General features: G+C 43.7%; 1 protein-coding gene across 1 annotated transcript in view; it reads right to left on the bottom strand.

Annotated features, from left to right (window-relative positions):
* tgfbr1b (transforming growth factor, beta receptor 1 b) overlaps positions 1-26,622 on the bottom strand; it is a 47,486-nt gene that overhangs the window by 612 nt on the left and 20,252 nt on the right. The window contains exons 2-8 of the mRNA XM_028569164.1: positions 20,342-20,593; positions 15,574-15,840; positions 10,813-11,043; positions 9,592-9,759; positions 8,725-8,881; positions 1,638-1,762; positions 1,415-1,545 (exon numbers count right to left, since the gene is read on the bottom strand). Of these exons, the coding sequence (XP_028424965.1) occupies positions 1,415-1,545; positions 1,638-1,762; positions 8,725-8,881; positions 9,592-9,759; positions 10,813-11,043; positions 15,574-15,840; positions 20,342-20,593 (1,331 nt within the window). The remainder of the gene's footprint in view (positions 1-1,414; positions 1,546-1,637; positions 1,763-8,724; positions 8,882-9,591; positions 9,760-10,812; positions 11,044-15,573; positions 15,841-20,341; positions 20,594-26,622) is intronic.

Here is a 26,622-nt window from a genome sequence, read left to right as displayed (position 1 = left end):
CTTCACGACACAGACTTTATACTTCCAGGTATGAAGCTGCTGAAAATAAAATCATTTGTCAGCCGTTTGCCGACACCTCTATCTGCTTCTGATCATGGCTTTAAAGAAAACCTAAAAGCTTAAACAGCACATTTGTGTCCCATTTGATCTGGTATATTCTGGGATGTAGTTGAATCTTTCCTCTTGGCTAACTTGGTGAGAGTTTACCCCTAGGTGTGGCTGTATGCGTGAGTCAGCATATCTCTACATTTACCTTTCTACAGTGCTGACACATGCCAGGCCACGTTCATCAGCTGGAGATACTCTACTCCCGCTCCCTCAGCTGAAGCTCATATCTGATGTCAGGGCTTGCACATTCAAAAGCTTTCAGACACGGCCTCATTTAAGCTGACAGTCTGATGTATGGGCTAAATGGAGCCAACTCAAAGAGATGCCTCGAGGTCGTCTAGTGCAATGAAGTATTGGGTAAGAGCCTCGGTTATTTTTTTCAGCAGTATTGCTCCCCTTCCACCGCCTACCTGCCCGATGGATGAGTTGATGTCACGTTGCTATGAGGTGGTATCTGGTGTGCTAGTGTCGGAGTGATTTTATGATTACAAGTACGAGTGCATGCGCACGGCATTGGACGGTGCATCCCTATTTTCAGTATCACAGCCGGTTGTTGTTTTCTGGGAAAGTGGTGTGTTCAAGTGTTTATACTGCTCCTATTTTTCAAATGAAAATAATTGCTTCAATAACAAAATGCAGTCTCTTTAACGGCCTGTCTTTGTGCTGAACTCACAGTGAACCGTGACTGACGGTGTGTACCGTTACAGCTCTACAAAGACCACAGCCAACGGCTAACTAGCATGTAGTTTTCAGCAGGCGCCAATCTCCGGGTCGGACAAAGGAAGCCAATGAGGAAGTGCCAAAATATGAAGTTCATTGAGCGGCCACGCGAGGCTGGCTCCAAAACAGAGTCAATCCCCACAGACCCCCATGTTAAAATGCCTAACTTTACAGCCTGGTGGTCTCTATAGCGACTTTCGCTATATAAGTCTGGAGTTAAAGTTGGGCTTTGAGTGGCAGGTGGCAGTCGTCACAAGAGGCTAACGTTAGCCGCTAGCTGTCTGCTCTGCTAGACTAGTGCTAGTGCCTTTTGGGGAATTTATCATGCAAATATCGGAGAAATAATATGGCTTGCTGTGCGTTTAGTGGAACTAAAAAGGACTGTAAAGAAGTCTGTGCGGTTTCTTTTGGTGAGTGAAATTCTAGTTTTCATTTATATTCTAGCATTATAGTTTCTCAAGAGTCACATCACGCTGACGATAGCAACGTTACACATAAACTTCAGACTTCAGGACCTCGGAGGCAGAAACTGGACGTGTAGACCAAAGCCTACAGTCTATGGGGAACAGACTTGTCCCTGTCCTACCTCACAGCTCTGCCAGCGGTTGGGAATGTTGGGCCGAAGCTTCTGCTCACACACCACCTTCCTCATCTCCTCCACTGATGGATCCGACTGGACCAGGTCGTAGTAGGGCAGCTGGTAGTCCTCATGGATGCCTGACAGAAAGACACCAGGTTCAAATACTCATCAGTGTGTCTGACCATGCAGCTTTCCTCCACCATGCAGATACTGCTGTGTCATCATTCACCTCCCATAGAGCAGCGGCTGGCGATCTCCCAGAACACCAGGCCCATGGCGTAGATGTCCGCTCGCTTGAAAGACTCAAAGTGTTTCATGTTTATGGAGTCGTCCAGCACCTCCGGAGCCATATACCTGAGAGAAAGACCATGCGCTGTTAGCAAACATCACTCGTTTCTGTACCACGGCATGTACGCAGTAGGGCTGCTCGATTATGGAAAAAAATATAATCACGATTATTTCGGTCAATATTGAAATCACGATAATTTAAAACGATTACTCGTTGACTTCTGGAAAGATATTGCAATTATTGAACTTAAAAACAGTGGAAAAAGTTAAATAAATCAACAATAAAAAAAACATACAACTGTGAAAATTGCCTTAATACTTGTCCTATTTAAACTTTATTATTTCATTAAGAACACAAGAGAAAATAAGAGTTTACTTGCAAAGCTAAATAATTGTTTTTCTTGATTATTCTGTTTTTGTGATCATTGGGAGCCAAAATCATAATCACATTTCGATTAATTGCACAGCCCTAGTAAGCAGTCAATGACGTTACATCATGGTATGTGTTGCTACCTATCCTGATGAGCGGAGCTGACAGAGAGCTTTGCTCCTTCTACAACACAGATGATTTCCTCAAAGTATTTCCCAACAGCACACCACCAGTGGTGGAAGCTCTGCACTGGCCATCTTTAAATCAGCCAACACCACCACAGCTAGGGATGTCACGAGAACCGATACTTGCGATACCTTCCGGTTCTAAAATGACAAAACACCGACGATGCCTATTTTTCTGAAGCACCGTAGGCACCGTTAGCGACGAGGCTAGTGTTAGCGGCATCGGTGCTGCGCCCCTTCCGGAACTGATGGGGACAGTATACGCTTCAGAGTGTCCCATTCGATACATTCAGAAGGAGGAGGTCAGGAACAAGTGGCCAAAGTCACGCCCTTCTACTTCCGGTACATATCTTTTGAAAAACTATGAACAGAGTCACAGGAGATAGATTCTACCCGACCTAAAAAAAGAACAGCATGTTCACTGCAAACTCACGGTCCTCTTTCCGATTTACAGCCCCCCTCTCTTGGCTTCAAATAACTCACCACTGAACAGGCTACACCTTGTAAACAGCCGTGGCCGCTTGCCTGCTCCTCCGGTAACGTCAGCCTTTAGCAGGGTTAGCATGGCGGCGTTAGCCAGGAGCCGCCGGGATCACTTCACTGGCTGCGTCTCAATTGTTTTTGCGAGTAACCAACTTATGTACTCTAGCTATATAATTCAGTGTGAGTACACAAATGATGAAAGGACCGTCCCTTGTAGTCACGCTTAAATTAGCCTGAAGCTAATGCAGGCATGAAAACGGGTCAGGGGTGAAAAAGGTGAGAAGGAAATTACTAGGGGTGTGACGAGACGCTTACTCCACGAGACACATCACGAGATTGAGACGAGATTTTAAAATTTTTTTTAAAGAAATCCTCAATGATGAAATATATGAATGGAAAATAGTTTTTTTATTCAACTGAAAAATCACAAAATGCAAAACAATTTAGGTGCCTTTTGAAATCAACTATTAATGATGAATGTTATTTAACTTTTTTTTTACTATTTTAATGAATCATATGCAGTAAAGGACATGCAAACACTGCAAAATGTTTTGTATAAAATCTACCAACTGGCTTCTGCCATGTGAAATCTAACTCCTTTCCACAAATCGAACATAAAAAAATAAACAGTATAAATAAAATAAATGTGTAAACAACAGAAAATGTTTAAATGCAAACAGTAAGTGTATCAATAACCAAAGTACTGCTCTCTCAAAACTACAAGTGCAAACAGAAAAAAAATGTTTTCTATAAGATAAACTACACAAAACAGCCTAAGATATGGTCATGTTATTTTTCAAGAATATAAGCATGTCGACTATTTCTGGCAGCAGTTGAGACCTTTGGGCAGTAACTATGTCTCCTGCAGTAGAAAAAACACACTCACTTGGAACTGAGGTAGCAGGGATGGAAAGGTATGCTTTGGCAAGTGGAGACAGCAAAGGATATTTAGGAGTTGCCGAAATCCGACATTTTCCACCACAGAAAATGGCCTCATATCAGCTGCAATGAAAACGCCTATGTCCCTCGTTATTGCCGTGGCTCTTGCACTTACCGGTGGCAGAGATGCAAAGGCTTTTAGAGTTGTTTGGCCTTTTAATGTTTTCGTCGCGGGTGCTGTAGTTGGTAGAGAGCTGTGGTGGTGCTGTAAGTGTTTTTGCATAGTGCTCGTGTTAGCCGCGGTATACGGCATTTTTTTCTTACAATATTTACATATTGTGTTCGTCTTGTCTGTCACTCTTTCGCCGTTTATTATTTCCGCAGGAAAACCAAAATGTTTGCACACAAATGATTTAAAAGTGGCAGGGGGATCTTCAATAGTAATTTCACGCTCCATCACGCTGACATCACATCGCCTCACGAGACAACTTTTCACCTCGACGAGAAGTCTCGTCACGTTTTAATCTCGCGAGATCTCGTAAAACGAGATCTCGTCACACCCTTAGAAATTACCCCTCTGGGGGGGTCCGGGGGCATGCTCCTCCGGAAGAAAATTTTAAATATTCCATATTTTAAAGCATCAATTGGACCCATTTTGAGATGCATTTTTTGCCAACCAACAGTGTAATATTTCAACATGCACTCATTAAAGTTAATTTGACTGGCAAAACAGTTAAAGTCCTTCTGACACTACACAATAATAAAAGTCATAAAAAAAGAAGAAAAAGAAAAAAAAGATCAATTTTTACTTCTTCCAACCATATGTTAAATTAAGAGTCAATGTGGATTTACATATTGCAATGATATCATAATCCTACAATGAATCATTGTGAAAACTAAATTTGACTACTTTGGCCAGGTCATCTAACCCAAATTAGTACATTCATGATTTTGTCCACGTTGATATTAGCTGCTTTATTTATTAAAAACGTCACATTGTTTAGCTTTTCATACAGCTAGACGTCGAAACTCTGGGAGAAGGCCGTTATGTTTAAATAGCTGCCATGCTGATTCCAAACAGACAGCTTTGTAAAGGCAGTTTGGGCTTCAGATAGCTTTTACACAGTGGCCATCGTTAATGACAAATCATGTTCCGCTATGAACGTGCACACACGTATTGTCTGTATCACGGTCGGTCAGCGAAGGAACAGTCACGGTTAACGGTAGCGGTCGTTGCCAGTAACATACTCGTATGACAGAGTGCACGGACCGAAGCTTTGTGACTAGCAAGCACTGTCTTACCGCTGCTGCTGTACGGTGTCTTCCTTGAACATGTGCTGCAGAAGCAGCACCCGGCTCCCCCAGTGTGAGGCACCAAGTGCTAAACGGCCTCCCGTCTCCACCCTTTTCTTCTTGTCCTCTATTCATGCCCAGCGGCATTTGTTTTAACTACTTTCTCAATTAAAGCTGCCTGTATCTACATGCTACAAGTTTGATAAACTTTGCCTCCATTTTTTTTTTTAACCGCACTCTCACATTTCGGCAAAGACCTGCCCTACTTTGCATCTGATTGGCTAGAACTCGTTTCATTGGCAGGTGGAAGTTCGATGATTGGTTGAATCCAGCGCATCAAAACAAATCCCATGTGGACTTTTTAATTTATTTATTTTTCTAAAATAGTCATACGCCAGAATTGATATTTTTCAAATATTTTAATAAAGAAGTTCATGTTTCAAGTTAAAGTACATGGAATCTTAGAAAATCCCCCTTTTTTTTACCGTGGTATTGAAATCGGCATTGAGAATCGTGTTATTTTACTGGTATTGGCAGCGACTACTGAATTTTTGGTATCGTGACAGCCCTAACCATAACCAAAATATTACAGTATATTCAACCGGAGCCAATTAGACTAGTGCACAATGCGTGGCAAACAAAAAATAAATAAAGCGCTATTATTTTAATGAAAGTAGGGCTGGGATGATGCATCGACGCAGTCAACATCACAGATTACCAAAATACGTTGATTTGCATAACGCGCATCGATGCGTTGGAATAGAGGAAGAAGGCAGCGCGCGTTAAGCATGGATTCGTCTGAAGAAGCTGCAGCTAAAAAACATCGCCAACGGTCATCTAAAGCGTGATTTATGCTTGTGTTTTAAATCTACACAGACCGTACATTGGACCCTACGCTGTAGCCTGATGTTCCCCCTCGAACATAGTTAACTACATGTCGCGGCGACGCACAGCGCTCGGTCCGTGTTTGAAATGCAACACATACAGTAAAGTTCCTACTGTTAAAGGTGACCCCTCCCCCACGTTTCCCCCTCAGCTCATGTCCTGTGCTCTCATTGGCTGCAACGTCCCGACAGACAGGTCCAGATATTAAGCCTGCCAGATATCTGGAAAGTGTCTGCAAAGCATCTTTGAACAGTGCACGCATGGCTCCCGAGCGCCGATTGCCCTCTGATGTCCCTGCGTCGAGGAGCTCAGGAAAAGCAGGGCTAAAGGGTTGCAGTGTGCACGTGGCTCCCTCTTTCTTTTCTGGCATTATGATGGTGGGATCAGATCAGACCATCAATGTGTCTGACATGGATTCAGTCAAGGCCAGAGCTTTTGTCTCCACTGACCCGAGGCTTACTGAATTATTCAGGGGTACTGGAAATCAGCCGCAGTGTTAAACCCCTGCCAGACATTAGGGGTGCACGATATTGAAAAAAATTTGATATTGCGATATCGATAATGAATATTTCAATATCGATATTAATTTAGATATTTTTAAACATATGTAAAATTAACAAAGTTATGGGAAAACACATGAAAAATAGATTTCATATTTCCCAGTGCTAAAACAATACATTTAAAATTTTGCCTGAACTGAAAGAATTTATATATATATATATATATATATATATATATATATATATATATATATATATATATTTAAAATTTAATGATTTATTGAAAATGTAATAACAATAACATATAACAATATCTTATTTCACCAGTAAATTCCTGTTAACGACACAAAAAAAAAAAACACTGGCTGGGAAAAGGGTATTTTACAATTACTTTGAGTGCAGCACGAGGCTAGCGAGGCCAAACCTTATATATATATATATATATATATGTCAATGGGCCAAACACTGTATGGGAAAGCGTATTTTACAATTTCTTTGAATGCAGCACGAGGCTGGCGAGGCTCAGTCTGTGCAGCTACAGTCTGGTGTTACAGTTATCTCAAGTGAAATACAGACACACTCCTCACCGTTTAGCTGTCAGCATTTTAACCTCATTTTTCACTCTGTTAAAATGCTCGGTTAGCTGCTAGCTAACGGTAGGCTAACGTTACCTGCTGTCAGGTGTAGCACTAACTAGCTAACGCTAATGCCAAGTGTTTGTTAACTAGCCTCCCGTGCGGCGATGTTTCAGTTGAGTTCCCCTTAACGTCAGTTTTCGGATCATCAGAGAGAAGCGCAGGCATTTAAGTGGCACCTAAATAAGGCGCTCCACGCAGCTGATGTTTGTTTATACTTCTCCGCCGGTGTGTGCGTCGAGCCAGCCGGTGTGTGTGTGGTAGAGCGAGGAACAAGTGAGAGAGTGAAGGCGTTTTTCTTCGGAGTGAGTAGCGACTCTAACGTTATAGTGAGAGAACCAAAGTGTCTCCCCTGTTCTTTCTGAACACGGTGGGAAATCTGGAGCAGGAGAAGTTAACCCTCTCCTTGATTTCATGTTGTTTATGGAGAAGGAGAACCAGGAAATGAGGCGGGGAATTGCAACGCTACCAAGTGATTGAGAGGTGCATCAAAGAGTGTAGACGTAACAAGAGGCTAAACTCAAAAGAACGTTGTGCTGCAGCTTGCAAAGGAAGAGTCTATTGAGTGCAGCTCCGCCATCTTGGACTGAATGCAACACAATGTTCTATTGAGTTTCTCCTCTTGTTGCTTCTATACTCTTTGGTTACATGTCGGGCGGGATGCAACGTAAACAAAATATTGCGTAATTATTGCGAGACTTCCGGTATAATATCGCGCAATGTGATATCGCGATGACGATATTGAGTCGATATATTGTGCACCCCTACCAGACATGCAGGCAGAGAAAGACATAAACAAGAAGAAAAAGAGGGAGAGAGAAAAACAGAACAGGATGACAGCTGTGCTGTTATATCTGTGGGAGGAGGAAGGGAAAGAGTGCTGCTAACTTTCCAGTCTACATAACAGGACAGGAGACATGTGGACCAACAGGGACAGTGGGTGAGTCTACCTACAGGGACAGTGGGTGTGTCTACCTACAGGGACAGTGGATGTGTCTACCTACAGGGACAGTGGATGTGTCTACCTACAGGGACAGTGGATGTGTCTACCTACAGGGACAGTGGATGAGTCTACCTACAGGGACAGTGGATGTGTCTACCTACAGGGACAGTGGATGTGTCTACCTACAGGGACAGTGGATGTGTCTACCTACAGGGACAGTGGATGCGTCTACCTAGAGGGACAGTGGATGCGTCTACCTAGAGGGACAGTGGATGCGTCTACCAACAGGGTTAGTGGGTGTGTCTACCAACAGGGTTAGTGGGTGTGTCTACCAACTGGTACAGCGGCTGTGTCTTATGTTCCAACCCCAGGCTGACTGCTCCGGTATCTGGTCCGGCCTGCATGCATCAGACCCCAGACTTCAACCCGCTTCATACTAGGTGGTGTTTAATGTTGAAGGGGAAACACAGACTCAAGGCCACACTGTATGTTTGGACTCATTTCAAGCTATCTGTGCTGTGCTGCCCCCCCACAACCACATAACACAGATCCCATGACTGATCCAAACCCAGAGCTGAGGCAGAGTCTCAACAGTCCAGACAGACAGGCCGACACTCTTTATGTTCACCGTCACTCACTGTGACATCACAGCTGCCTACAGGTACACAGAACGGAGTTTATCCCAAAAGGAAACTCGTCTCACCAGCTGACATCGCAACACTGCGCCCGTTTTCAATATGCTCACCTCGGACAGCACGGTGTGCTCACGGATTGAAAAGTGCTCTATAACTGGGACACATTATAATATTGATGACAGATTCCAGTTCCTCCAGTGGAGACAGAACACGCAGTCACCTTTTGGTTCCCACTCTGTGGTTTGGAGCGATGTCGATGGTGTCGGTGGCCGAGTCGTGGCGGACGGCCAGCCCCAGGTCGGCGATGCAGCACGTCCCGTTCTTCTTCACCAGGATGTTCTTGGACTTCAGGTCTCTGTGTGCAATGGCTGGCTTCCCTGGAGACAGAAAGTGGCACATTCAACAGAAGCATCAGCTATATACTGGAGAAATATTTATACTGGATATAAAAGAGAAAAAAGGGATAAAGACGGTAATGATTTTGCTTTGACACTTGGTTATCATAGTACAGCTCCTTTAAAAGAAGATCAGACATTTTTATATCAGGCTTTTGATTCTTCAGTCCAGTTTGATGAAGATATGAATCTGATGTCCAACAAGGTGTGTGGGTGTGTGTGTGTGTGTGTGTGTGTGTATATGTGAGCGAGACACAAGTGACTGAGAGACGGAGGAGAGCAGGGAAAGGAAATGCGGCGGCCGGTGTTGATAGTGAGGCGCACCGCCACACATTAGTCTACGTGTGGGAAACACTGCTTTAGATCGCGCGATGGGGTTGTACATCAGTAGCGGACATAAAATTAAATCATCCTTCCATTTAGCGCCGGTTTTAATTTTTTTTATTCCTTTTCAGTCCAGGTTTGTGTTGGCCTACTATTTTCTTTTCCCTTGTCCCCTTGTACTTGGGTAAAGCGTCCGTGGGTTTCATGAAATGCGCTATATTCATCTAAGTTATTATTAGGTTGGTACGTCTTAATGCTTTGGCTCGTGAAATCAAAAACTAATACTAACTGTGAAACTCAAAACAGTTTATGACAGAACCCCAGGAAGCATTTTTTTTTGTGTGTGTGTGTGTGTGTGTGTCTCTCACCTTGTGTCCCCACTATCTCCATGTGGAGGTGTGCGAGGCCGCTGGCGGTGGACAGGGATAGTTTGATCATGCCCTCCACAGTGACTGTGTAGCGGTTCAGGTAGTCAAACAGGGAGCCGTGCTCGTGGTAGTCCGACACCAGCCACAGCTGAGTCCACGTGCCGTTATCTGCACACAGACAGACCACGGTTAAAGACCAACTCATCGCCAGTGTCAGTCTGCATGACCTACCACGTTACCCATCATGCTCGGAGTAAATACATAGAAATATTGAAAAGAACTTGTTTCTTTACACGTTAATGAATGTGCACTGTGAAATGCGTTGTAACCATGGAGACAACAATCACTGATTACTGGGTGATTAAGATAACAACGTCTCAACATGACGAATAGAGGAGTTCTATGATGTACAGGAGGTTTGTCAGACGGACCGAGGCTCGACAGGAATCCATCTTGAGTCTCTGATGGCACTTCATTAGTCTGCTAACAGTGGAGCTGTTCTCCCTGTGAAGGTGTGTCGGTGTGTCCCTGCTGGCTCCAGTCTGACGCTCTGAAGGTTATCTGAGTCTGAGTCTATCTGAGTCTAGTCTCGCATGTCCAGACCTTCCTCCACAGCGCCGCAGAGGAGGGTCTGGCTCGTTCACATAGCATTCCTGGATGGGAGAAAAACATGCTCGGGTTTATTGGCATTTCTTTAAACCAATCACAGTCGTCTTGGCCGCAGCTAAGCGCCGGACACAGCCACGGTGCCTCTGCAAAATAGCCTCGGGAAGGAACTTGTTTTGGTGGAACGTGCGTACGTTCAAAAGTTGTTTTAGTCGTGCAACAGAAAACTCAGATTGGACAGATAGTCTAGCTAGCTGTCTGGATTTACCCTGCAGAGATCTGAGGAGCAGTCAACTATAGTCCTCATATATCAACCCGAGTTTAGAACGCCAACACAAAGAAAGAGGAACGTGACGACCATCCGGCCGAAAAGAGTGAAATCCGGCGGAATTTTCGTCGGCAACAGAACAATCCCGGAAGTGGAACGCCGTGGATATAGACTAATCTGAGTCTATCTAATTCCATCCGAGTCTATCCAAGTCTATGAGAGTCTATATGCGTCTTTCTGAGTTAATACGAGTCTATTTGTGTCTCTCTGAGTCCTGCGTCTATTTGCATGTATCTGAGCTATCCGAGTCTATCCAAGTCTATCCGCTTCTGCTGGACGCTCCTCACCTTTGTTGTCAGCAGCGATGAAACCCAGAATGTTCTCGTGTCTCAGCATCACCGTCTGGTAGATCTCGGCCTCGCGGAACCAGGAGCGCTCCTCACGGGAGGAGAAGATCTTCACGGCCACCTCCTCGCCACGCCACTTACCCCGCCACACCTCCCCGAAGCGGCCCTTCCCGATGCTCTCCTGGAGGATGATGGTCCTGGCGATAGTCCTCTGGACCAGCAGTGGCAGGCCTGGAGAGAAACATTAAGAAAGCTACAGCAAGGTGGTGATAAAGGAGGAAACTGGAGGGAACCTCTGATGTGTACACCCCCCCCTCCAAGTACAGCATGTTCAACATGTCGGTCTGAACATGGGCTGACAGAGCTGTGTGAAAGGGGGCGGGGCACAGTGGAGCATCTTCCCACCACGACAGCTGTGCTTTCAGTCAAAGGGCTCCAGTACGAGGACATATCAGGGCCACTTTTGATAGAGGAAAGAAGAGAGAGGTTTACCAAAAGGTAACAGACGTGGTAGGAAGAAGCGCCACTGTTGAGTGCTGGATCTCTACGGGTGGGGAGACGACTCTGAACACATGATACTCACTTTAAACTAGGGGTAGGAATCTCTTGGCACCCTACGATTCGATTCCGATTCAGAGGCCAACGATTAGATTCTAAACCTATTGATGCATCTCGATGCAACAATTTTAAGTACTACATTTCCATGCGTGATTTTTAAAAATATACATATAAATCTGAGTTTGCTACTCAGAGTTTGCTATTCACTTCCTAGACAAAGCAGTTAGACAAAGCTTAGATTTTGACATATATTTGTCACACACAAGTTTTAAAATTGTTCAAACTCTTTCGATCCGGTGCCAATTTCGATACCTCCGTTTCGATGCCGGTTCCTAACGATACTTTTTTTCGATACCATATGTTTTAAAATCCATTTCAACATCAACAAAAATACATTAAAAACCAAAGCTTTTATTTTCCACCTTAATTCTGAATCAAAACAGTTATCAAAATTAAAAAATACTGGTAAAACTGCTCACTCAGAGTAGGGCTGGGCGATATGGACCAAAAGTCAAATCCCGATATATTTTGGCTGAATATCGATATACGATATATATCCCGATATTTTTTTCCGCAAAGTGAGAGCAAATGTTCAGTCAAAGCCAAAATCAAATATGACATGTCACAAGTAGTTTCATAGAGACAGTTGCAAAATCAAATAAATAATAAACCGGTTTCTTCACCTGGTTCATGATTAAATGCTCAGCTGTTCAAATAACAATAAAATGTAAACCTAAATACTGTATAACAGGAGTACCTTTTTTGAAATCAAAGCTCAATATTTGTGATTCGTTCCAAAGGTCAATTAAGCTTTTGATATTAATATAATCTACTTTGTTCAAAATGTAATGCCTCATGCCTGTAAGCCTAGGTTTATAGTCCCATTCTTCCACTTGATACTGCTTCCACTTAAGTAAACTAAAAGATGAACTATCGACTACAAAACAAAGAAACTAATTAATGTGTTAATACAAAGAATATTTATTATGATCGGTTCACAGATCTGAGTCCAAATGGAAACTTCACCCTTCTGAACTAAGAGTTTCTGCTTCAAGGTGAAGTTTAAAACAGACTGAAATGTCCAGGCTCATTCCTCCACTATTTATTTCTGTATGTATTTATGCGTTACATGTCATTTTAACGGGCACTGAGCTCCAGATCCTGCAGCTGCAGACGGTCTCTGCTGCCCCGCTGTAGCTTCTCTCCGTCCGCCTGCCGCCGCAAACTTAGTGGAACTTTCCGCCGATATCGACATACAGGTCGTCCTGGACTACGTGTAAGATCCTACCGATCACCACTCTGTCTTTGGCTGGTCCGATCTGGATCAGCGGGGACCGGCGCAGCAGCGAGGCAAAGCTGTGTTTTTCCCGGGGGAAGAGACGCTGCGGCCGGCCACGGAGCTCTCCGCCTCCCGCTGCCGCCGGAGCTCAGGTTGCTGGTCGAAGGCGGCATACATAATCATAAAACACATTGTCACCTGTTAAATGTTATTCATTGCTGTTTGTTCTTTTCATTTCCTCTATCGAACATAATTAAGCAGTACAAAAGTCCGGCATCTTTAGCGTTGATCTGAATGCTTCGGACCCCTGTTCCAAGATGGCGGCGGTTTTGACGTATGTTTAGAACCTCAAGAAACATCTGTGTATATATCTATGGGAGCAAGGATCACATTTGAACTATATCGATATATGCGATATGGTCTAATTCCATATCTCATTTAAAAATATATCGATATATTTTTTATATCGATATATCGCCCAGCCCTAACTCAGAGTAACATTAATAAAGTTGCCTTGCAAGCTCAGCCTGTCAGTCAGTCATCAGGGCAGAGAAACCACCATTGTGCCTGCTTTTCTAAACAGGAAGTGTAACGTCAACAGCACCGTGATCGCTTTCGGCTCGCCATTAATATCATATTGTAGCAAACGCTGTCTGCGTGAAGTTTTAAAAAACTGTAACCACACTTGAAACCAACCGTGACTCTCTGTGACTTCAACAAAACTGCAGACAGTTTACTCCGTCCGCACCTCTCCGTGTGTGCGTGTGCGTGTGTGTGCGTCGGTCGATCGGAGCTCTACTCCGTGTCAATATGCAGAGAGGACAGATACTGTAAGCTTGCGCTTACGCGCTCAGACGCTTTTAGAACCAAAATTTGGCACCGAAAGTTAAATAAATTTTTTCGGTGCCACAAAAGTATCAACGTTCGGTACCCAGCCCTATTGTTTTGTAGTCGTTCCATGCTTAAGCCTTAAACATGCTTGTGAAATTCCCGTTCTCTCCCAGTAATCTTCCATGTCAGAGATGTTTAAAGGTGGATAACTGGCTTCTCAGAACACGAAACATGAGGTGGTCAGATGTAATGTGATAAAGTAGATGAATAACCAACAGAATGTGTTTTGCCTAATTATTTCATGTATGTCTCATTAGATCAAGTGTATATATACAAAATTAAAAAGATTTTTCCTTTTGGACATTTTTGCGTGTTTTTTTTCTGCACTCCTGCCTAAACTCGAAGTTGTTGTCCATTATCCCATCCTCTTTCTTCTTCTCTCTGTTTTCTGATTTGTACTAGTCTGGAGACAGTAACTTTTAAATAAAAATCAACACATTTAAAAAAAATAAAACGATTATTAACTTATCAGAATCGAGCATCGAATCGCGATGCATCCAAGAATAGATTATTTTTCCCACCCTTACTTTAAAAAGGAGATCTTCTGCTCAATAAGTGAGCACTTTCTGAGGAGACTGACTTTTTAAAAGTGAAATAATCAACATGTTGAAATACTGTGTGTCAGATCACCAGTTTGGCAAACTGCTAATGAGGAAACAGAAAATGAGAGAGGAAAGTAAATCCTCAGATTTCAACAGACACAGACACACACACACACACACACACACACACACACGTCATTAAAACAGCTCACACAGCTCTCACCAACACACACACTTGCATGTCGTGCAATATGGTGTAAATATCAAGAAAACTGAATCCAAGTCTTTGCTTGGCGTGTTTGAGGTGCCAGTCTCCACAGAGAGGAGCTCATTTATGGCGAGCATGCAGTGTGTGTGTGTGTGTGTGTGTGTGTGTGTGTGTGTGTGTGTGTGTGTGTGTGTGTGTGTGTGTGTGTGCGTGTGTGCGTAGTTACACAGCTTGAATCAGGGCCAGCCAGTCGTAATAGACTTCTACTGTACTGTAAGATGTGTGCAGTTGTAGACACCCACGCAACAGAAAGAATGGCACCTGTGTGTATAAAACTAAGCAGCATGTGCATAGAGCAGCCACCACGCACCCGCCAGTGTCTGCTTAGCGAGCGCTGGAGGGCATACACGCTCTCGCAGGTAAACTCTGCTCGCAAAGTTGATTTCTGCTTGCCCGAAAGAAAGTCACTTTTGATATTTTAGGGCCGGCAACTGGCCCTCTTTATTAGGGTGCGAGATCTTGTCGGAGGAGGTCTTGCTACCTCTTACGATTGGTCACTTTTCAAGGCGATCCCACCCACACGCCTCCTTAGTTTACCTTGACTGACAGCTATCGTACAGGAAGCCCGGAGGTAGACCGGCCGGATAAGTGGTTTTCTGTCTTTGTTAACGATGTAGCACAATAGAACACTGTAAATAAAGGAATGTATAAGTGTCTCTCATCCGTTCTGTTGTTGGGGTACGCGTATACAACTCGATTGTTGAATTGGTGCGCAAAGAGCATTACCTGCACGCGTGAAATGATATAATTTGCTCGTGAGCATGTTTTATCGCACTCGGGAGATATAACATAAACCTGACGCCATAGTGGTATCCATCTTCTCATCCTCTCGACTGTTACTTTACTCAATGGCCATATTCAGTTTATCAAAGTGTCTGCTTCCTCCCAGTCTGTCGACATGGTGCCTAACTGACCAGATATTCACTTTGACAAGATCAACCATTTATAGAACCAGGTTTCCTGTTTGAAGCTCAGGCGATGCTTGGTCATCTCACAGCTTCTGAATCTACTGGGGACTTATTGACTTCATACAGCGCCAAACTCTACTGCTCTGATAACATGTGTAACCCTCGCAGACCTGAATGGACATCATGTCCATGATGTGGCCCTCCCATGCAGACCTGAACCCTTTACAGCAGTGGACATGGGTCCGTGACGTGCCCCCCCCTCCCTCCCCCCGCAGTGCAGCTGAAGGCCGGGGGACAGCGTGCAGAGCGCCGTACCTGATCCAGAGCCCGAGGTGGTCATGTCATAGATGAGGTCTTTCAGCGTTGTTCCCACGGTGATAAAGGGGTGGTCCATGGAGGGGTCCTCTTCGTTGGGCACCCGGTGGTGGTGGTGGTGGGCCCCTGCACCGCCGGCCCCCAGACCCCTGTGGCTGTGGCAGACGTAGAAGGCCAGGACCAGCAGCAGGCAGAACACGCACACGGGGCCGGCAATCACCGCTGCCAGGGCCACGGGGCCCAGAGGAGGGGTCTTCACTGTGGGTACTGAAGGACACAAGGGGGACAGACACACACAGGACATTAGTTAAGAGCTGACCTGTGGGTGCACGGGGTTACATCGGGCCAAGACGTCAACGTATGAGAGAGCTGGAGGGCTTCTCTGGAGCAGACGATGGCTGCATTCCATCGGTTTGGGTGATTCAGTAGAATAGCAGGAAAAACAGCTTTAACCACAGAGCAGCTGCTGCTGCCTCTGTGATGAAGCACAGACATTAATGACGGCGAAGAGGAGACTTGTGAAAAAGGAGAGCTTAACAATTCTCAGAGTTTTTATCATGTGTAGTCCTTAAATCAGACAAAGTACTTATTGTAGGTGATTTTAATATCCATGTGGACGTTGACAATGATAGCCTTAGTACTGCTTTCAACTCATTACTGGATTCAATCGGTTTCAGTCAGAGTGTGCACAAGGCGACGCACTGTTTTAACCACACCCTCGACCTTGTGCTGGCATATGGTATTGAAATTGAGGATTTAATAATATTTCCGCAGAATCTGGTATTATCAGATCATTTTTTAATTACTTTTGAATTCTTGCTACCTGACCATACTAAACCAGATAGCAGCTTCTACACTAGATGCCTATCTGACAGTGCTATAGCTAAATTTAAGGAAAGTATTCCTACAGCATTCCAGTCTATGTCGTGCCTTAACATAACAGAGGACCTCTATGTTAACCTCAGTCCCTCTCAAATTGATACATTTGTAGACGGTGCTACGACCTGCCTACGGACGACCTTAGACTCTGTCGCTCCTCTCATAAAGAAGACGATAAAGCAAAGGAAATTAGCTCCTTGGTATAACTCCCAAACTCGCAAATTAAAACAAATCTCACGAAACCTCGAAAGTAAGTGGCGCTCCACTTAAGTGGAAGAATCCCGTTTGGATTGGCAAGAAAGTCTCAAAACCTATAGGAAGGCCCTAAGAAAAGCCAGATCAGACTATTACTCATCATTAATAGAAGAAAACAAGAACAACCCAAGGTTTCTTTTCAGCACTGTAGCCAGGCTGACAGATAGTCACAGCTCTACTGAGCCATCTATTCCTCTAGCTCTGAGTAGTGATGACTTCATGAGCTTCTTTAATGATAAAATTATAACAATTAGAGATAAAATTCATCATCTTTTGCCCTCAACTTCTAACGGTTCATCTTTAAATGCAGAACCGCTAGAAAGAACGACAAGTCCCGACATATACTTGGACTGCCTTTATCCTATAGACCTTCAACAATTAATGTTAAAGATATCCTCAGCTAAGCCATCTACCTGTCTCTTAGACCCCATACCAACGAGATTACTCAAAGAAGCGTTACCCGTGGTTAACACTTCATTACTAGATATGATCAACATGTCCTTACTAACAGGTTATGTACCGCAGTCATTTAAAATTGCTGTGATAAAACCTCTTCTGAAAAAACCCACCCTAGATCCTGAGGTCTTAGCAAACTATAGACCTATGTCTAACCTTCCCTTTCTATCCAAGATCCTTGAGAAGGTGGTTGCTAATCAGTTATGTGATTTTCTACATAGCAACAGCTTATTTGATGATTTTCAATCAGGATTTAGAAAGAATCATAGCACGGAGACGGCACTGGTGAAAATTACTAACGACCTTCTAACTGCTGCAGACAAAGGATTTGTCTCCATTCTTGTTCTACTAGATCTTAGTGCTGCATTTGACACTATTAACCATACCATCCTGTTACAGAGACTGGAACACTTAGTTGGCATTAAAGGAATCGCACTAAGCTGGTTTAAGTCCTATTTCTCTGAACGATCCCAATTTGTTAATGTTAATGATAAACCCTCCAAGCACGCTAAAGTTAGCCATGGCGTTCCTCAAGGCTCAGTGCTTGGATCAATTCTATTTTCCTTATATATGCTTCCTCTAGGTAATATTAGGAAACACTCAATTAACTATCACTGTTACGCAGACGATACCCAATTATATCTGTCAATTAAGCCAGATGAAAGTGGTCAGTTAGCAAGACTTCAAACGTGTATTGAGGATATAAAATCATGGATGACCCACAATTTCCTGATGTTAAACTCAGACAAAACTGAAGTTATTGTGATAGGACCAACGCACCGCCGAACTTCATTTTCGAAAGATATAGTTTCTCTGGATGGTATTACCCTGGCCTCCAGCACTGCTGTCAGAAATCTAGGAGTTATTTTTGATCAGGATATATCCTTCAACGCCCACTTAAAACAAACCTCAAGAATAGCCTTTTTCCATCTTCGTAACATTGCCAAAATTAGGAATATCCTGTCTCAAAACGATGCTGAAAAACTAGTCCATGCATTCGTTACTTCTAGACTAGATTACTGCAATTCCTTATTATCAGGTTGCCCAAATAAGTCCCTTAAGACTCTCCAACTGATCCAGAATGCTGCAGCACGTGTTCTGACGAGAACTAAGAGAAGAGATCATATTTCTCCTGTATTAGCTTCTCTGCATTGGCTTCCAGTGAAATCGAGGATCGAATTTAAAATCCTCCTCCTGACTTACAAAGCTCTAAATGGTCAAGCACCATCATACTTAGAAGAGCTCATAGTACCTTATTGTCCCACTAGAGCACTGCGCTCCCGGAATGCGGGGCTACTTATGGTTCTTAGAGTCTCTGGAAGTAGACTGGGGGCCAGGGCCTTCAGCTATCAGGCTCCAGTATTGTGGAACCAGCTCCCAGTCTGGGTTCGAGGAGCAGACACCGTCACCACATTTAAGAGTAAACTGAAAACCCTCCTCTTTGATAAAGCTTATAGTTAAGGAGTGAGGAGTTGCAGCGTCCACCTAATCCGGCCCACTGCTTCTCCTCGTAGTCATCAGTTTTATATACTGTATAATTAATAATCTAGCGAGAGTAGAGGGAGGCAGGCCAGTACAGCCCGATCCGGTTGGGGAGAGTTCTAGCTCGACCAGGCACCTCTCTTTAACCTGCCTCTCTTAAGTTATGCTATTCAATTCTAGACTGCCGGGGAGGCTGTTCCTCCCTAAGACACACTGAGCTGCTCTCTCATCTCTTCTTGTTACTTTTGTATGCATCCTGTCCCAGAAAAGCTTGTTACTAATCTAGCTCTGGGGAGTTTACTCCCCGGAGTCCTTATGTTTCTTCTTCGCAGAGCTATGCTCTGCGATTCTCTGCGTTTCCCGGCCGCATCCTGCTGCGTCCTGCTGCACCCACCCATGCTCTGCAGTGCCACGTTACATCCCGCAACGCCCTGCTGTGATGTTCCTATGCACAGAATATTCAGGATCCGGTATAGGAGATTGCACTACTCAGTATGACACGATGTGCCCTGCTATGACATGAACTTCCACGATAACCTTCGAAGTCACTGTGACTTCTAATGTGACTATTATCACCACTGTTCATCAAGCCCCCAACCGGCCCGTCAGACACCGCCTACCAAGAGTCTGGGTCTGCCGAGGTTTCTTCCTAAAAGGGAGTTTTTTCTTGCCACTGTCGCAATAGCCACTGCTAATGCTTGCTCTTGAGGGAATTACTGTAATTGTTGGGGTTTTGGAATTTATAGAGTGTGGTCTAGACCTACTCTATCTGTAAAGTGTCTCGAGATAACTTTTGTTATGATTTGATACTATAAATAAAATTGAATTGAATTGAACAACAGAAGACGGTGGTGAACGGATGAGCAGCTAACTGAGAGATGAAGTTAAAGGTTTTGGATTGGGAGTGTACCAACTGCCAATTAACATTTGAAAAGACAGTGGCCGTTCAATATGTGCCTGTTTGGAACAGGCCGTTGCTTGGCCTGGGGTATTACTGCTTGAAGCTTTTTCCAGAACCAAAGTGCACCCCATGATTACTTACAGAAGGACCCCAAAGCCCTAAATATGCAGCCACGCTGTATAGCCTACTACTGACCCACTGTGTACTTCTACATCAGAGGAAGACATTGTACTACTACATTTACCTCACAATTACAATGTGGTGTAATCATAGAGACATTTGCCTCATGGACTGATTGCACTGCACCATGGGCCGCCCAATCTGGCTCGTAATGAGAGCCAATCAAATATCTGGGTTACTCAACCACCAGAACTGGACTGAGTACTCACTAAGAGACTCTGGAAGAAAGAAAGAAAGAAAGAAAGAAAGAAAGAGGAGAAAAGGTGGAAGGCAATAAAAATAAAGTTTTTGTTTAGTGTTGTCTATTTCGTCAACGATACTGCATTTTGATAGCGCCACAATCAGCGATTCCATTTGATGTTGAAACGATTCGGTGTGATATGATGACATAAGATTCAGATAGACAGATAGACAGATAGATAGATAGATAGATAGATAGATACATACATACAGACACATTAGGACAAAGAAGGCATATTAGTCGATTATCACGTCAATAAGAGTATTAAATACTTGAGAAATAATCCTTCAGGGTTTGAACTGATCAAACATTTTTTAATCAAATGAGAGCCTTAATATTAACATGTGTCTGTGTGTGTGTGTGTGTGTGTTTACCAGGAATGGTCCCCCATTCAGGCTTTTCATTGCAGTTGTCCGTGGTACAGCAAAAGGGGTAAATGCCCTTGTCTTGTTTGACGGATGGGGCACAGATGAAGGGCCTGTCTCGCGGGATCAGTTCGTTTTCGTGCACACACTGGCGCTGGTCAGTGGTCTGCTGGTTGCCCGACATACGGATGGCGACGAAGCAGACGCCATCGGTGGTGCAGCTGGAGTTGGCACTGCAGCGGTCACAGTAACACTGGAGGGCTGAGGAAGAAGACGATGAAAAGAGACATGAAATGTCAAAGTACATAATAGACATAATCCAACAGAAGGTCACATAGGTGGAGAAGCTTTAGATTTCAGAGCCAGTTACCTGGCAACACAGTTTATCACCTCCAGACTACAGGGACGTTTCTTACACGCAGCGCTTCACCACGGCCACTGAGACACATGGGGTTGGCCCAAAGCCCTTGGTCATCCTTTCACAAAAGTTACATCTTAATTTTGAACTATTAATAGTCATTTACTTCCTAGCAGACATTGGTATGAATTGAAGAGGGCGGTGCCATCAGCTGGAGCTGTACAAAACATCAGGGACCAACACGCTCCTCTGCTCATGCTCATTAGATATAGGATATGGGATTTTATATTACAGTGGTGCTCCTGTCTGAAGAGCTGTGCTTCTTCAGTCTCATCACTGAGTGGGTTTCTACATTAAACCCTGAGTTGTGTTACTTATGGCTAGAATAACCACAGACGGTAAAAGAATGGACACAGCGACGCCATGTACTTCGACGGAGACCAGTGAAGTCACTATTCCGGTGAGCGTTGAGCGTTACTGAGCAGCCTCCAACTGAGCTGACGACGTAGATGTGAGGTGAGCAACCTGTCTGAAAGTTGGAAGCTTCTGGTACAGTAGCTGTGCCAAGAGAAATCTCAATCATTCCCAATTTTGCAGAGACGGAGAGCGTAGGTATATGTAAGGAGATAACTTAGACACAGGCTAATTATTGCTAACTAAAATGCTAGTTAACATTAGTAATTAAACCTAAACAGCTAATGTAAGTCGAAACTGCCTGCGAGCTTCTCCTGTACTCTACGGTAATTCCTCTACTGTGCGACAGAAAGTTGCGTGGTTATGACACAATCGTTAGCCTACTTTTACAAAAATGTCTGCTACGGAGCCATAACGTAGGTAATGGAGCCTTTTATACATTGTTGTATTTCTGTAAAAAACAACAATGGACAAACAGAGTCTTTAAACAATTCAGATGTTCAGAAGTTATTTGCTGTCAAAGTGGTGCCAAAATGAACGGGAGCAGGGCGGGAAATTAGCACCCGCCACCAGCCAATGGCGGGTATTTTTTCAAAGTGGCGGGTGACTTTGCCTTGTATACCAGCCACAGTGGCGGGTGGATTGTAAAACATTCCTTGTAACGGATTGGACAGCTTTTGTCAAAGAATGCTGTTGCTAAGTAACAATGCACAATGCTTATAGGAGTCGCGTTACATTAATGCTAATAAATCCCCAACATTTCTGGATTTTGCTGCTACATAATAAGAACATTCAAATACCAAAATAACGGAGGACTTTTATTGTGAAGAACTTGTACGAAATGAAACCGTTCACAGCCGGGGCTTTGACCACGCATAGAAGAGTAGTTTTCAGCGCTAGTCCGTGACACCATGTAGCTGAGCTGAGGTACAGACGAAAGGAAAATTATCTGTTAAAAAAATGTGGTGACATATCCCTGGTGTTAAGAGGAGTCAGCAGTAGCTATGGATGTACAAACTGTTGAGGGCGAAGTAAAGAAGAGAAGGTACTTTTGGAACAAGTGGCGCATTGACAAAATGTACAGCGAAAGACCGTGCAAAACATTTCAGACCGTCCTGCCAACCTGTATACATTTTAACATCAATGTAAACTGTAACAAAGTCGCCTAAAGCTGCTGGCGTTTTAATCCTGTCGGCTCTCTGCTGCTCAGTTCTACTCCACAACTGACACACACACACACACACACACACACTAAGTGCAAGTTAAGTTCGTTTATACACCACACACTATTATATTTGTCAACAATAACTTATATGGGACAAAGCACATAATATACATAACAGATTGAAAAATAAATGGGCCAAAAAAGGCGAGTGAATAAAACCGTGTCTTTAGTCTTGCAAAGTATACCACCCCTGCTTTATTACTGTTATTACCGAGCTAACGCTAGCTTGTCATGCTAGTCAGCTGGATAACGAGTAAACAGCAGCACCAGAAGAGCTATGGAGGGACGGTACGTTCCTCACTTCAGACCGGAACAGAAGTAGGATAGTGTAGGTGACTAGTGACTTTACCCTGCTGTTGAACTTCCTCCTCATCAAGGACTCCAACATGTTTACGTTTTAGGTGCTGACTCATCACCGTGGTGCGCCCGTGCCATGCCGTGTCGCTTTTGCTTATCTTGCAATCAACACGTTTTTGATTGATTTAGTGTGAAATGCTCCCACACCTTGGAGGACTTGGGTCGTACTGATTTCTCTGCCTCCGCCGAGTGTTTCAGAACAACGTTACGGGTCTCTCCGGTCTCTCTCCATACTTCCTCTACCCCGCTCTGCTCTTTTTTCTTTCGCTCCGCGCTGGTCCGTGCTGCTCTCAACTCAAGTTTTTTTTTTTATCTCCGCGACTAGGTTGCCTAAAAGTTGCGCGACACAACGAATCGATAATTAAATTCGTTGCCAACTTTTTTAGTAATCGAATTTTATCGATTTGTTGTTGCAGCCCTAATGGCTGGCCAGGTTAAAGCAACACAGACAGACCAGTGAATAATTCACAGGCTGTGCACTAAATGACTTATACTTTCCTTATGATACCCTTCTCACACTACTGTTGTGTTGTGTGTGTCTCTCCCTCCCAGTCAGTCTTCCACAGAGACAGAGCTTAAAGTACTGGTGCCAACACAATGGGTTACAGTGCCTTCTGATTGGTTAACAACAGGACAACAGCAGTGGGACGCTGCACCGTGGTGCAACATCTTCACAGTACTAACAGATGATTTTAAATACACTGAATTATTAAGTAAAAGTGAAAGAGAGGAAACACATGAGCAGTCTGAGAATGTTCAGTGTGATGCAACAGCGTACAAACTGATGGAAGTCAGTCCCTGCCAGAGGTGAATACCAGACAGACAACGTGTGAGGAGACAGCTAAATAAAAGCCAGCTGACAGTAGTCTCCTTTGACACACACACACACACACACACACACGTCTAGACAGCTAAACACTTGGAATGTCCCATGGGGTGTGGCGGTGTGTGTTAAATTGAAGGGAAGCTGCTAACAGGAAGTGGTGCTTCATGTCCTGCTGTTTGGTGCCAGGAGCAGTGACGAGCTTCCTGTGAGGACACATGTGATGAAACAACACACAGCCTGCATGCTGCAGTGGTTGGATGAACGGGCTTCAGACCGTGTCCCCTTGCTGTGCCGGGAAGCAGATCCATGAGGGGGCGCGTCACAGCCTTGTGTATTTCATAATCATAACAATATCATGGAGACGGTCACATGATCCTGTGTCTCCAGGATGGGTTAGGGCAAGTTACACAGCAGTCCACCCACACGGTGCACGGATCATGGGCTTGTTGTCATTTCTGGATGACACACCGTGTTCCTGATGTCACACTCCTCCTAGTCTATATCCACGATGTCCTATTTCCGGCGGCGCCGGAAACAATTGCAATTGTTTTAAAGAAATGCCAATAAACCAGAGCACGTTTGGAAAGGAAAGTCCGGCAATGCAAGACTAGTCAAGTCAATTTATTTATAGAGCACATTTAAAACCAACCTAGGCTGAACAAAGTGCTGTGCAAAGTTATATTGTGTTATAAAAACAAAAAGGAAGACGATAAAAATATAGAAAATAAAAAAAATATAGAATGAACATCATACAAACAACACAACTTCTATACAAATGTCCCTAAACTAAATCATACGGCAGTATCTGGAAGATATGATCAACAACAACAAGTCCACACCCACCCACCCACAAGAAGAAAGATCCGCAGGCAGACAGGTCTGTGGATGAGTCAGCGGCAGACAACCAAACCCATTACTTTGGTTACTAAACAGGGAAACTCATCACACCCTCTTTCCTTTTCGGTGTCTCTCCCACCAGAACGTTAGCCTACGTGCAGCTGGCTTAGCCTGCACAGCACTTTGAGGAAACCTTAATTAAAAATGAATGAATGTAGTCCCCAAACAGACAGACAGACAAACAAACAAGAGGTTTTCATAAAAACAACTGAACAATAATCTATTTTGGGGGGGGGGGGTTGCACTCTTCCAATAAGAGCACTTCTACACATGAAGCTTCTGAAGACAACTGTACACGCCACCAGAGACAACATTAGCACCCCTTTAGACAGCAGAATGCCTGGAGTGCATGGAACTCATGGCTCATGGTTCACTGATAATCAATATGTAACGATACGTAATGCAGTAATAATGTTCTGATTATGAATATGCAAAGATACGTTACATCTCTGTTTTGCAGACATGTGCCTGATTTATAAATTGACCCATGATCTTGCACCACCCCCACTCAAGCAATGTGTGTCATTTTGCAGAGATAATGTAAGGGTCACCAGGGCTTCTGTAAGAGGTGACTGCCACACTCAATTTAGGAAGACTAAATTTGGTCAATCAGCTTTTTAATTTACTGTAGGAGAAAAGTGGAACTCAATTCCACTTCATACTAGAGCTTGTGCAAGTCTCAGCAGTTTTAAAATGTCCTTAAAGACTTGGCTGAAGGCAAATCAACTATGTGATCAATAGACCCTTTTTATAACATGGAATGTATCTTTGAATTTTGGTTTATGTGTGAGTAATGCTTTTCACATGTTGTTTGTTAAGTTTTTATCTGTTTTGATAGTATTGTCTGTATAGTCTATATTGTCCTTTTATCTCCCTTGTCCACGGACCACAGATGTAAATTAGCTGTATATAGGCCTGTCACGATAACAAATTTTGCTGGACGATAAATTGTCCCAGAAATTATTGCGATAAACGATAATATTGTCATCGAGAGACCATTTGCTTCTAATATAATGATAATGTCATAATAATAATAATAATAATAATAATACTACAGGTACACCTTTTCAAAGATCAATATACTTTTATTTCTAAAGAATATTTAACACTGGAACTGGAAGACATTTTAAATATCCACAATATGTCTTTGATCTCCTTTGGTATGTCGTCTTTCATGCGGATGTACAGTTGTGGAATTGCCGTTTGTGACACGTTCTCAGACTAGAGACTCTGTACTACATTTTACAATTATTTAACAATAAATATTACATTTAAATAATATATAATTAATAAATAAAATCTATATGTATGGCTATCTGCCACGTGGCGAGTAAATGTACCAAAATAGTTCTGTTTTTCAGTCTTCATTTTGGCAAAGGTGCGGCTTCTGCTCCTCTTCAGGTCGGAGCTTCGTGGGGGCGGGCCGACACACACACACACACACACACACACACACACACACACACACACACACAGACATACTTTCCACACTCCGTGTCCGCGGACAGCTGTAGGCTTGTACCGTTAATGTTCTGTGCATTGTCGGACACATGCAGCCACTTTCCTGAAACCGCTTGCGAGACTGACGAGTCCAGCGGCGTGTATGTCCGAGCCCGTCTCCACAGTCTCCACCTGCAGGTTGTCAGCTGTGTGGTTTGGAATGAAAGGAAGAAAACGGGACGCCGAGTAACACGGTGGATATCGCTCATATACTTTTTTTTTTTTGACGGCGCCTTAACTGCAAAGTGCTGCAGGAAACCCTGCTCCCACTCTCTCGCTCTCTCCGCCTGGAGTCCCGCCCACACAAAGACCATGCGACTGACAAGAGGGTTCACTCCTCGTTACGCTAAGGAACCGAGAGTGGTCCTCCAGTCTCTTTGGTAGAGAGAGAGGGAGAGACGAGGAAAACAATTTGCATTTTTTTTTATCATGCGATAACTCGATTTATTGACTATCGCGACAGGCCTAGCTGTATAGCTAACTCTGGTACAGGGCCTGAACTGTGCATGGTCCCTGACAAATAAACTAATAAAATAAAAAATAATACGTAATGCAGTAATAATGTTCTGATTATCAATATGTAAAGATAGGGCCTATGTCATGCAGTAATAATGTTCTGATTATCAATATGTAAAGATATGTCATGCAGTAATAATGTTCTGATTATCAATATGTAAAGATATGTCATGCAGTAATAATGCACAGAAACAAAA

The sequence above is a fragment of the Perca flavescens genome, chromosome 22 (genome assembly GCF_004354835.1).
Source record: "Perca flavescens isolate YP-PL-M2 chromosome 22, PFLA_1.0, whole genome shotgun sequence".
NCBI classification, from domain to species: Eukaryota; Metazoa; Chordata; class Actinopteri; order Perciformes; family Percidae; genus Perca; species Perca flavescens.
The sequence above is the reverse complement of the archived record's forward strand: the minus strand, read 5'-3'. Positions and strand labels throughout refer to the sequence as shown.